At 45.4% G+C, this 13,151-nt stretch overlaps 1 protein-coding gene across 5 annotated transcripts in view; it reads left to right on the forward strand.

Moving 5' to 3' along the window:
- Positions 1-13,151, forward strand: part of GSS (glutathione synthetase) — a 31,292-nt gene extending 18,141 nt beyond the window's left edge. For 4 of the 5 annotated variants that reach the window (XM_006764570.1, XM_006764571.1, XM_006764572.2 and 1 more), the window contains exons 7-13: positions 4,541-4,621; positions 4,723-4,800; positions 6,360-6,426; positions 9,487-9,681; positions 10,138-10,219; positions 11,500-11,689; positions 12,667-13,151. In XM_006764570.1, coding sequence (XP_006764633.1) covers positions 4,541-4,621; positions 4,723-4,800; positions 6,360-6,426; positions 9,487-9,681; positions 10,138-10,219; positions 11,500-11,689; positions 12,667-12,790 — 817 coding nt within the window. In that variant the 3' untranslated portion in view covers positions 12,791-13,151. The remainder of the gene's footprint in view (positions 1-4,540; positions 4,622-4,722; positions 4,801-6,359; positions 6,427-9,486; positions 9,682-10,137; positions 10,220-11,499; positions 11,690-12,666) is intronic. The other variant, XM_015564480.1, reaches the window with a different exon arrangement.

The raw sequence follows: 13,151 nt of genomic DNA on the forward strand, positions 1-13,151 counted from the left end.
TTTATTTGCTATGGCTTGGGAAAGCAAATGTCTATTGAGTGTGAGAACCTCTTTGATGAATGAATGCATAAGCTTTGATTTAGGGATTTTATAGTGTACTTTAATTTCTTAGAGGCAGTTTTTGCTTCCTTCCTATTTCTCAACCATGTTCTAAGTGTGTGAAGATGCTAGGTAAGTGACTCCCTGATAAGTGAGGGGCCACTGTACTAACAGTTATTGCAATATTAATAAAGCATTAGTAGTTAATCCTGAGTGAGCTCTCACTGGTGCCATACTTTGTGCTAAGCACTTTGCATACAAGATCTCACTGAATCCTCAAATCAAACACTCCAAAGTAGATACTCTTCCTCTCCCCGGTTTTGCAGATGAAGAAAGTGAGGTTCAGAGAAAGTAACCTCACTTTCATGAAGAAAGTAACTGTTCAAAGTGTGAGTTGGTAGCAGAGCCCAGAGTCCACCTTCCTCCAGAACTGACATTCGTGAGCACTTTATTGCCTCCCAGAGAGCCTCTCTGGGTTTGCTAAACCTCACTAAGACCCAAGAAACCTCAAACTGAGTTTTTGTTTTGTTTTGTTTTTATTGATTTCAGAGAGGAAGGGAGTGGGAGAGAAAGAAACACTGAGAGAAAATTATTGATCGGCTGCCTCCTGCATACCCCCTTCTGGGGACAGAGCCTTCGATCTGGGCATGTGCCCTTGATCAGAATCGAATCCTGGACCCTTCACTCTGCAGGCCGATGCTGTATCCACTGAGCCAAACTGGCTAGGGCGACTCTGAACATTTAGAAGTCGTCAGATGAATATTTTGTCAGAACTCTAGGCTCGGTTGTATTTTTTATTATTGTTAATCCTTACCTGAGGTTATTTTTTCCATTGATTTTTAGAGAAAATGGAAGGGAGGGGGAGAGACAGAGCGAGAGAAACATTGATGTGAGAGAGACACATTGATTGGTTGCCTCCTACAAATGCCCCAACCTGGGTGGAGCTGAGCCTGCAACTGAGGTATGTGCCCTTGACCAGAATCAAACTCACAACCCTTCAATCCACAGACTGATGCTCTAACCACTGAGAAAAACCAGTTAGGGCAATGGCTAGGTTGTATTTTAAGAGAGTGAAGCCAGGAGATGGATCAACTGGGGAACTGCTGATGGACCACTGGTGCAGAGAGGTTCTCCAGCCCAGCTGTAAGTAACATGTAGAGAGAAGAGTTGTACATCCAAAATTAGGGGCTGGTGGGTAGGAGGTATGGAGTATCAGAGCCAGGACTGGTTTCCCTCATTTTGAGAGTCAAATAGGTATTTCTGCTGATCCAGCAATGACCTTTGCTAAGTCTGTTCTTTTATGTAAGCATCAGTTTCATTTGTAAAATGAGGGTAATAATAATACCTAAAAGAGTGGTAGAGAGAATTAAATGAAATCATGGATTTGAAAAATTCTTTTAAAAGCTCAAGGATCATTATGTAATACTTTTAATATTAATAATAATAACTACTTTTTAAGAAGTATTAGTTTTATTCTACAGAAGAGCAAACTGAGGGATTTGAAGAACTTGCCCAAAATCACACAGCTAATCTATACTAATAAAAGGGTAATATGCTAATTAGACTGGGCATCTTCTGGACAGCCTTCTGGACGTCCTTCCGGATAAAGCCATGGTGGCGGGGCCAAGGCAGAGGCAGTTAGGGGCGATCAGGCCAGCAGGGGAGGGCAGTTAGGGGTGATCAGGCCGGTAGGGGAGGGCAGTTAGGGGCGATCAGGCAGGCAGACAGAGAAGTTAGGGGTGATCAGGCACACAGGCAGAGGCGATTAGGGGTGATCAGGCAGTCAGGGGAACAGTAAGGGGCATCAGGCAGGCAGGCAGAGTGGTTAAGTGTGATCAGGCAGGCAGGCGAGAGGTTAGAAGCCAGTGGTCCCAGATTGCGAGAGGGATGTCCAACTGCTGGTTTAGGCCCAAACTGGCAGTCGGACATTCCCTAAGGGGTCCCGGATTAAAGAGGGTGTAGGCTGGGCTGAGGGACTCCCTCCCTCCCCCACACAAATTTTGTGCACCGGGCCTCTTGTCTATATATATAAAAGCCTAAGAAACCATTAAGACCAAACAACTGGCCAGTAGCTATGACATGCACTGACCACCAGGGGGCAGACACTCAACGCAGGAGCTGCCCCCTGGTGGTCAGTGTGCTCCCACAGCCAACCTCCTGCAGTCCCTCCCCCAGCCGGCCTGCCCCAATCAGGCCAGGCTAAGGGACCCCCCCCCGCCCCGCCCCCCCATGCATGAATTCATGCATTGGGCCTCTAATTAAGTTTAGAATTCATGTCTATCTGCCTCTAAAGCCTGTGTTCTCTCTACTACATTGTTCTGCCTCCAAGAGGAGTGGCGCCATAGTATCGATTGAAAAACTAAGGCTCCAGCATTTGTACAGCAGATGAATTTTCATTAATTTCTCATACTTGTAAGAATTTTTTTTAAAGGAAACATGGAAAATTATGATTTCAATTTAGACATTTAGCTCTTTCAAAATATAGTATCTGTGATTGGAATGAGCCAAGATAAGAAAGGAGATTCTTGTATAAAAGGTTGGGAACTATGATCTATTTAACATCCTTATTTTATAGATGGGGAAGTCAGGGCTTAAGGAAAGAAACCGATTTGCCCAAGGACAAATGATACCGAGGTCACTGACAGAGCGAGGCCTGGGGTTCAGGAGTCTTCACTCCCAGCCAGCACGTTACTGCCACTTCACTTTCCTTAGCTGAAAACTTTTCTAGTCCTCCTGGTGGACTGCTCAGACTGAAGGGAGCAGAAGGAGAATATATTTTCTGAGTCTGGCTCTGATTATTTAGCAGGGAGCAGGCTGACTTCATTAACCAAGGCATATAGTTAACCTCAGCTTCCAGCCTCCCTCCTCTGCCTCTTAGAGGTGGGCCAGATACCACCTTTGCACCCGGGAGCAGATAAAGCTGCAAAGTGGAAAGCAAGCCATTGTCCCTCAGGACTCTCTCAGAGCAATATGGCTTGTGGGAGTACCATTTGTAGCTTGTCTCACAGATACCCAACTCAACGCCAAGACTCAGCTTAATGTCATGTCTTAACTCAAGAGATTTCAGGCAGGCCAGGAGAGGCTGCATACTAGGACCTGTATTTAGGCTAAATGGAAAAGAGGCAGGCAGAGTGTAGTCCAAAAGGTTCTGCTCAGTAGGAAGATGTAGAGACAGACAGGAAGCCAAGTACAGGAGGTCAGGAATCCACACTTAGAATCCTGAGCCAAAGTCCGGCCATCCAATAGTCTCAGCAAGAAACCAGGGCACAGAGCAGAACAGCCACAGCAAAATCGGAGGTGGTGCTGCTGAGCGTTGGCCTTAAGAGTCTTGGGCGGCTGGATCTGCCTTTGACAACCGAAAACAGATCGGTTGGTGGCCAAACAGGCAGTTGTCTGGCATTAGCTTTTCCCTGAGCCCTTGAGCTCCTTTTTCTTTAAGGAACATGTGAATACGCAGGGAGTAAAAAACCAGGTGAGCCCCAATGATTCCATTAATACTGTGGAATCAAAGTGGCCCTGGCCAGTGTTCTCAGTGGTTAGAGCACACACCAAAGGGTTGCAGGTTCAATTCCTTGTCGTGGGTGCATATCTGGGTTGCAGGTTCGATCCCCAGCCCCAGTAGGGGCACATGTGGGAGGCAATCAATTGATGTGTCTCTCTCACATTTCTCTCTCTCTCTCTTCCCTTCTTATCCCTCCTTTCCTCTCTAAAAAATCAATGGAAAAAAATATCCTTGGGTACATCACAGAAATGTTGGGAGGCCTCAGGAGATAATCCCTTAGTTATAGTTGGTGCTATAGGGTTCCTATAGGATTCCATTAGCTATTCTAATGTTTCATGTAAGAATCACAAACTCTTTTATTATATCTTTGCAATCTAGTAATAGGGTCATTAGCCCCAACCCCCAGCATTGTTCTGTATAAAATATTCTTTAGTACTCTTACCTGTTTATTGTTCAGAAAGATTTTAGAATTATGTAAAGTTTTTTTTGTTGTTTGTTTGTTTTTTAAATATATATATATATTGATTTCAGAGAGGAAGGGAGTGGGAGAGAGGGAGAAACATCAATGATGAGAGAGAATCATTGATCAGCTGCCTCCTGCATGCCCCCGACTGGGGATCGAGCCCAAAACCTGGGCATGTACCCTTGACCGAAATTGAACCCGGGACCCTTCTGTCCACTGAGCCAAATCGGCTAGGGCTTATGTAAAATTTTAAGAAAAAGTCCTCTTGGGTTTTTGAGGTGTTTTAAATTTGCACAAAAATTGCAGATCGTTGCAATATTTCACCTGCCTATTAGAGAAGGGGCATAGACATCTTTATTTTTTCAAGTTTCCTATTTTCAGAAAATAATACGTTGTAGCCTCGGGTATCTATGCCTGAGGCAGTCCTGAGTGGAGAGAATATCTGGTTCAGGGAAGCTGTGCTGTCATTCTCACTCCTGAAGGGGGTGGTGTGGAGGGAGGATAAGCACGATGGGCCACCTGTGCTCTTCCTCCAGAGCTCTGGTGCTACTGATTGCTCAGGAGAAGGAAAGGAACGTATTTGACCAGCGTGCCATAGAGAATGAACTACTAGCCAGGTAAGGAAAGGTGGGGAAGACCTTCAGATATAGCCCCAGTATTGGGGCGAGCACACAGACCAGAGCGTCCACTCCCCATGACACTTGCCCATCTTTCCCAGGAACATCCGTGTCATCCGGCGAAGGTTTGAAGATGTCTCTGAAAAGGGATCTTTGGACCAAGATCGAAAGCTGTTTTTGTAAGTGTTCAGGGTGCATTCCCCAAGGATTCAATAGAGGACTGATTATGGAAATTCGTCCTTTCACCCACTTCCCCCAAATGATCCTTTCTTCTGGGAGAAATGATAGCTTGCTTCCTTCTTTCTAAATTTTAGTGGTGAACTCTGAAATATCCCATCATTCCAGGAAATTTTGGAGAAGGCTAGCCAAGTTCTGCTTCTAAAGGGCTATATCAGCACTGTTGACATTCTAGATAAGAGCCTTCTTAAAATAACCTTGGTTTTCATATACCCTTAGGCTCCCAAATTTTTCATTTTTTCCCTTTAATTTTTTTTAATTGATTTCAGAGAGGAAGGGAGAGGGAGAGATAGAAATATCAATAATGAGAGTGAATCGTTGAGTAGCTGCCTCCTGCATGCCCCCTACTGGGGATTGAGCCCACAACCCCTGGCATGTGCACGTGACCTGAATCAAGCCTGAGACCCTTCAATCCACAGGCTGATGCTCTATCCACTGAACCAAACCGACTAGGGCACCCCAAAATTTTCTTGTCCCTCTTGGTGGCTAGTTAAGTCAGGCCTCAGCAGTTGGGCTGGGCAGTCAGGGAGGAAGATGAGTAGCTGTCTTCTGTGATTCATCTAGGACCTGCTCTTTGCTCAGGAAGACCTCAAGGGGCTGGATCTGTGCTCTAAGCCACCACCTGATGACTTTAGTACATTTTTGTATAGTATTGCTTACAGCACACATATTTAGATCTGGAACCTTATAATTCTTAAAATTAAGAACCTCCATGGAATTTCACAATACCATTTACTACTTTCAAAATGTACTTTTATCATAACAAAATAAAGTCATTAATTTACTTTCCAGATAAACCAGAAAAATTTTTTAAAATTTTATTGATTGATTGATTGATTTTTAGACAGAGGGGAAGAGATAACAAATAGTCGCTCCACTTATTTATGCATTCAATGGTTGACTCTTGTATGTGTCCTAACTGGAGATCAAACCAGCAACCTTGGTGTATTGCAAAGCTGCTCCAAACAACTGAGCTACCCGGCCAGGGCATAACCAGAAAATACTAAATAAACCAAAGGAAGGGGGGAAAGTTCAAAAGACAGCCTGTGTCTTATCTAGACTCATAATTTTGCATCTCCTTACCATCACTCCCACTATTTTAAAAAAAATCTCAGCCTGTTTTCAACTTGTTTACACAGTAAACACAAGTACATTTCTGCTGCTCAGTAATTTTAAGCCCAATTTTTAAAAAATTTACCTAATTTGATTCTAGTTTCCCTCTGGCCTTCCTAGAATGATTCTAGATCTGGAATATCCTAAAGCATTCTTTTCTGGACACCTCCATGTTTTTGTTGTTGTTGTTTTTAACACCTCCATGTTTTTAGTAGAAGCAGTGCTGGTGTGGTATCTACTCTCACTAGTTCCAATGAACCCCTGTCTAGGCTGCCCCTGTGGACTTTCAAAGTAGCCAGACTCATTTTGATGTGCCCTGAAATAGCTCGAACTACTGAAAACTTCAGTTATAATTTAACACAACAGCTTTCTCCATCCTGTGTTCTAGGGATGGCCAGGAAATTGCTGTGGTTTACTTCCGGGATGGCTACATGCCGAGCCAGTACAATCAACAGGTTGGTATTTTCTGTTCAACTATTCTTGGCCTTTGGGGACCTACGATCACTCCTCAGACACCCAACTCAGGTGTCACGACAAACCGTGTTTTCCCTGAGCTTTGGATTCATTACTTCCTCAGGGAACTTGCTGCTGTAATCTCCAATCCTGTACACTTTTTGCTACCTCTCACTCTCTACAAACACTGAATTCTAGAATCTGAGTCCTCAGGAATCCACAGTGCTTTAGCCATTCACACTGTTTCTGGGGATATGCTAGTAGTGTTTAACAATCATCTTTCTGAAGGGAAAGTAATTTGTAGCATTTGCTGATTTGTATTGTGTAAATTCTCCCCATCGTGGCCAATTTCAAGCTACCCAATTTAACATCTCTAAACACAGAGTTAGGAAGAGATGGGTACAGTCAGCTCTTACAAGCTGATGCAAACCAGTTTTCCCACACCACTGACCATTTCCTTCCTGTCAACTCTTACCACTCTCTTTTATGCATCAGAAAGTTTATATCACCTGCCCATTCTTGTTAATGACAGTAATGAGATCACCTTATCTTGTTATCCCTACCATGTAGTTTCAAAATTACTTTCCATATCCATTATTTCAGTGAATCCTTACAACCACCCTGTGAGGCATATAAGTATTCCCATTATACAAAAGGAGAAACCAAGGTTTGGAGAGATGCAGGGCTTGCCAAAGGTCCCACCAGGAGTTCCCAGGCTTTGTGACTCTCAATCCAATGGCATTCCCAGTATATCATTCCCTACCCCTAATCTACAGCATGGAAAGGCTAAAAAGCCTTGCTTTCAGTGGGGAGAAGGTAAAGGAAGCAATAAGTTAGGAAATACCATTAGGGGTCATGAGCCTTTGGCTCTGCCTCTGTGTGCCCATGGGTAAGTTCCTGACCCTTTCTGGTCAGTAAGCTGAGGGAACTACACTAGAAAATTGAGAGAGCTCCTTCTATATCTATTGTTCTTTGAATATGGGATTCTCCCTAAGGCCCAGCTGTAAAGGGAGCAGCTCTACAGGAGGTCCTATGGTTAGCAATGGTGGGAACTCACTGACTAGGGAAGAGAGAAGCTATCCATTTAGAAAATGGATCCATGTTCCAGGACAGGAGGTTTGGGGGAAAGAGCCAAATAAAACTTTAAAAAGAGAGAAGTGGAGTTAATAAGGAAGGAAATTAGTGCATAAGGAGGACATTTTTAAGGAACTGAGAAGCTCAGACCAGGTTTAGAACATGGAGATAAGTCTGCAAGGCTTAGTGACTTGCTAGTGGACCATGGACAAGCCCCTGCTCATCTCTGAGTTTTGCTTTCCCTGCTTCTAATATAATGGTACTTATCTGGGTTTATTTCTGATGTTCTGGGCACCTGTAACTCTGCCTGGAATACCAGCCTAGTAGTTAGGTGCCTGGGGTTATTGGTGAAGATCAGCCACTGCAGATGGATGATTATATCAAAGGAAGAACAGCATGGGCAAAGGTGGGGTTAGGATAGGGAGGCAGGGCATTATTTCTCAGACCATAGCCTTGATCCTCCTGTGGGCAGTCTGATGTGGTCTGGAGTCAAGGACAGACTGTCCCCCCAGTGCTTGAGCATGGGACTAGAGTGGGCATGACCTTCTGCTGTTTCCCTGCCTCTCACACCCTAAAATCCTGGCACACTGGACTCTTCATCCTGTGATTACCCACCTATAGGCCTTTGCCCATATTATTCTGTTAATCTGAGAACAGCAGGTCCTTGAATAATGTTGTTTCATTATAATGTTAATGAGGAGAAAAATTGATTCTGGCCGGGGCCACTGTCTCTGTGGAGTTTGCATGTTCTCCCCATGTCTGCATGGTACTCCGGTTTCCTCCCATGTCCCAAAGATGTGCACATTAGGTGATCTGGCTTGTCTGAATTGTCCCAGTTTAGTGAGTGTGTGGGGGAGGGAGTGGGGGGTTGTATCATGTTCAGGCTTGGTTCCTGCCTGGCACTCTGAGCTGCTGGGATAGGCTCCTCTACCCGCAACCCTGGGTTGGACTAAGTGGGTTGGAAAGTCATTATTTTGTTTTTATTAATCTTTCTTAAATGTGTATATAGCTCACTTTTATTTCAATTTTTAATAATAGAAATGCTTGGGTCTTTATTTAGAAGTTTGGTGATATTTTTGTAACCAGAAATATGCCATAGGAACTTAACTCTTATTTATATCAATTAGCTTATGGTAAAATTGGTTTCACTTAGTTGCAGTTTCTAAGAATCTATCGACAGTGTTAAGTGAGGACTTACAGTACTTCTCCCCTATTAAGTCTCACCTGTCTAACTCTACCTGTCACTCAGATTTCATCTTATTAAACAACAATAACAAATACTTATTGAGAACCTACAAAGTGCCAGGCAGGAAACTGTGTTAGACACTGGGGATACGGCAGGAAACAAAGACAACAAGGGACCAGTCCTCATGGAGCTCACAATCTGGTCAGGCAGATGGATACCAGAAAGTAAACAAAAATAGAAAAAAATGCTTTTCTTTTAGTTGGGAGAAAACTCTTTAAATGAAACAACAGGGTGAAAAAATAGAGAATATGGTGAAACCCACATTAAATAGGGTGATTTGCAAAGATGACTTTGAGGCCAGACTTAAGAATGAGAAGGATTCAATCATCCTCTGGAAAAGAATTCCAGGGAGAGAGCCCCTGGATGGTGTTGCTCGATGGTTAGAGCATTGGCCTCCACACTGAAGGGTCTCAGGTTTGACTCCTGGTCAACGGTACATACCTGGGTTGCTGGTTTGATCCCCGGCCCCAGTCAGGCATGTGCGAGAGGCAACCAATTGAACCGATCAATGTGTCTCTCTCACATTAATGTTTTCCGTTTTCATCATAGTCATGTATCATTGAGCTAGACTGGGAGCTCCCTGAGGGCAAGAATTCTGCAGATTGGAAGGGGACATACCTGCCTCACAAGGATGTTGCAGTGACCCTGGGGATAATGAATGAGAACAGAAAGCACAATACCTGGCACTTAATGGACAGCTGATGTGAAATAAAGTAGAATTCCTCTTGTTTTCTCTTTACAGAACTGGGAAGCACGCCTGCTGCTGGAGAGGTCATGTTCTGTCAAGTGCCCAGATATTGCCACCCAGCTGGCTGGAACTAAGAAGGTGCAGCAGGAACTGAGCAGAGTGGGCGTGCTGGAGGTGTTGCTCCCTGACCAGCCTGAGGCTGTGGCCCGCCTCCGTGCCACCTTTGCTGGCCTGTACTCACTGGATCTGGTGTGTAGGCAGCCCATTTCTCCCACCGCAGGCCTCTTAGGTGGTAGGGACCCAGAGCCCAATGCGTTGGGGAGGCTGGAGCTGGCACTGGACTGGACTTGGGTCAGTGATGCTCTGTCCTGGGGAGAAGAGCTAGAATCCACTGTAAACTCTCTCAGCAAAGGTGGAGATGGGGATGGTAACCAGAGGAAAGGCTGAGGCAGACAGCAAGCATTAGGGAATATCTGTACCCACTTTCCAGATCTTCTGCTGCAGACTCCTGGATTGTTGCCAGAGAAAACTTCTCTTGTACTTGATGCTGCAGGAGTCTTTTTGAGGGGCCACATGCATCCGGTCTAAAGGGGCTTACCATTCTCCCCGATGCTCTTCCTCTGATGCTGCTCTGCCCAACCAGCAGGACCTCACCTCCTGCCTCTTTGGCCAAAGACTGCCAGTGACTTTCTTACCTCCTACCAGGGTGAAGAAGGGGACCAGGCCATCGCTGAGGCCCTTGCTGCTCCTAACCGGTTTGTGTTAAAGCCCCAGAGAGAAGGTGGAGGTATGTGGATCCCCCTTTGCTGGGCTACTCAGGGAAAGGGGGCTAGGAGACTGTCACCAATGCTGACCAGCACTTGCTATTAACACAGGCTCTCACCTTAGACAGTGTCCCAGGAGACTGTGACAAGTGCTTTGGAGCACAGGGGAATCTAATTAACCAGCACTTGAGGGTTTGGACAAGTTTAGTCTGAGGTGTCTGTGGGTGGATTGTGGGGAAGTGGGATGGGGATACATCAGGACTTTAGATGTCTTCCTGCCTAGTGTGAACTTCTTGAAAGCAGGGATCATTTCTGCCTCACAGAACGAGAGGAAATGGTTTTTGATCTTAGTCTTAGGAGATAGGTAGGAGTTTCCCAGGTGGAAAATGGGGAAGAGCATACCATACAGAAGGAGCAACCTTAAGCAAAAGCACTGGTCCATGAAAGTGTTGAGAGATTAATGAGTTACGGTGAGGCTAGAGTACAGCATGGGAAGTAGGAGGCAGGGTTTTGAGCTGGTAAAGGTAGTTTGGGATCTAATTATAAAGGACATTTACTATATGCAGGAAATTGGATTTTTCCTAAGGGTAGTGGGATGTCGTTAGAGTTTTAAGACCAGAGAGGAGGCTGGCATAGGTGTCCAGAAGAGCAATGTAGAGGCTTGGGCTAGCACTGTGACAGTGTGGGGTGCAGACTGAAGAGACATGTCTGAATGGGTGAGGTAATGGAGAGGAAGGAGTTAAATATGACTCAGGAATACCTTTTGTCTGATTGGGAGTAGGAAGGTCCCAGATGGGCAGGTTTAGGCAGAAGTAATGTATTCTGTTTAGATATGTTGAGTTTGTTTTCGGGACCCAATGGATATTCATGTGATATCTAGAGCAGGGAGCTTGAGTTAAAGACTTGGAAGTTAACAAGTTGTAGAATATAGATGGAGTCTTGGAAGAGATCTTCCTAAAAAAAATAATGTGTACATGGAGGAGAGAATGAGGATCCGGGACTAATTCCTTGGAAATTCCAACATTTAATGGGGGCAGGAGCCAGTCAGAGAGGCTGAAAAGTAAAAGCTATAGACAGGTAGGAGAACCAGGGCAGGATGGTGTGGGGAAGGTGTGTTCACTTGTGTGAATCAAGACTCTTTTGTTAAGGTGACCTTTCCTCCTTGAGAGCCAGGCCTCCCCTGGCTTCAGTGAGCTGGTGTTAGGAACTGAGGCTGCCGATTGCCCAGATGGCACCAGAAGTGGGGGAACGGGGTGGAAAGGGTGGACACAGGGTCCATGGTGACTGGCCAGTGGAATTGCAGGTAACAACCTATACGGGGAGGAGATGGTGCAGACCCTGGAGCGGCTGAAAGACAGCGAGGAGAGAGCCTCCTACATCCTCATGGAGAAGATTGAGCCTGAGCCTTTTGGGAATTGCCTACTACGGCCTGGGTGCCCTGTCCGAGTGGTCCAGTGTATCTCAGAGCTGGGCATCTTCGGGGTCTATGTCAGGTGAGCCAATCTGGAGGGGCTCTTCCTTGCCAGAGGGGTGACCAAGAAAACCTGGAGGGAAGCACTGGACAGGTCACAGCTCTGCCTATCCTTAGCTACATTTCCTTATCTAACAAATAAAACCAAGGACCCAAGACCTGCCCACCTAACAGGGCTATCAAATGAAGCCCAGATGAGAAGTGTTTTGCAACTATAAAGGAAATTTCAAGTAGTATCAATATGGATGAGAAAATAACCCTGGACTAAAAGGAGACCCCAAGGAAGAAGAGAGTTTAGGTCTAGTTCCCAATCTTCTGGGGTTTGGGGAAAGGTGGAATGGGCCAGCTAGAGGATACTCAGTGGCTTTGAAAATCTGAGTGGCCCCTAGATTTGGATTTGAGCACTAAAGAATCAAAAATAGAGGAAGACTTGGGTATTTATAAGGAACAGTTTCTGGTCCCTCTTACTGCTCTCTAGAAAATACTCCAAGGTCAGGGCAAGATAGGAATACCAGATCCTGCCATGCCCTCCACCAGAGCCTGCCCTCTCTATAATCATCCCCTCTCACCACTCACAGCATCTCTGCCTGCCACTCCCAAACCTCTCCACCATTCCATACCCTCCCCATCACCATAGCCATCTTGAGAGAGAAGTAGGGAAGGGTATTTATAACTATAGAACATAAAGTGTGAGCCTAGCATCATGTTATATGCTTTTCCTGCTTTATTTAAGCCTCATGACTGTCTTGCAAAGTGAGAGGTATTATCCCCACTTAAAATGGAAGAAATTGATATTTAGAAAGGCTGAGTAACTTGCTCAAAGACACAGAGCTAGTATTTTCCAAGCTAGGATGCAAACCCAAACCTGTTTCTAAAATCCTAGCACTTTCTTGTGTATAGTCAGTGACTCATGTACTGCTCAGCTGGAACCAGGGAAGGTCATGGGTTTGAAGACTGAGTCTAGGTGACAGTTGTATGTCTCTGCTCCCATTTCTATAGGCAGGGAAAGACACTTGTGATGAACAAGCACGTGGGACATCTGCTTCGAACCAAAGCCACTGAACATGCAGATGGTGGTGTGGTAGCAGGAGTGGCAGTTCTGGACAACCCATACCCTGTGTGAGGGCACAGCCAGGCCTGCCCAGACTTCACTCAAGAGACCTTCTATCCCTCATACTTGTCATCCCTCTCCTAGTCCTCTTGACAGGTGCTTTTTTCCTCCTACCTTTGGAGGGCTAGTCTCTTCTAGAGAAGGGTGAATTCTGGGTTCGTCCCATTTGAAGACCAGGAAAGCTGTGTTTCCCTTAGGTGAGATCTAGAAGCCCCTAAATCCTTGGGGTATGGGTACAACTGAAAGGAAGCTGATCAGAGGTAAGAGTCCAATACCCTGCCACCTTCCTATCAGCCCCTCAGCCTTTTCAGCAGGTCCCAGTGTCTGACTTGGGATAGAACTTAGGGGTAGGAGGAGGGGGATGGAAGGGCAT

This window comes from Myotis davidii, unplaced genomic scaffold (genome assembly GCF_000327345.1).
Source record: "Myotis davidii unplaced genomic scaffold, ASM32734v1 scaffold38, whole genome shotgun sequence".
Taxonomy (NCBI): Eukaryota; Metazoa; Chordata; class Mammalia; order Chiroptera; family Vespertilionidae; genus Myotis; species Myotis davidii.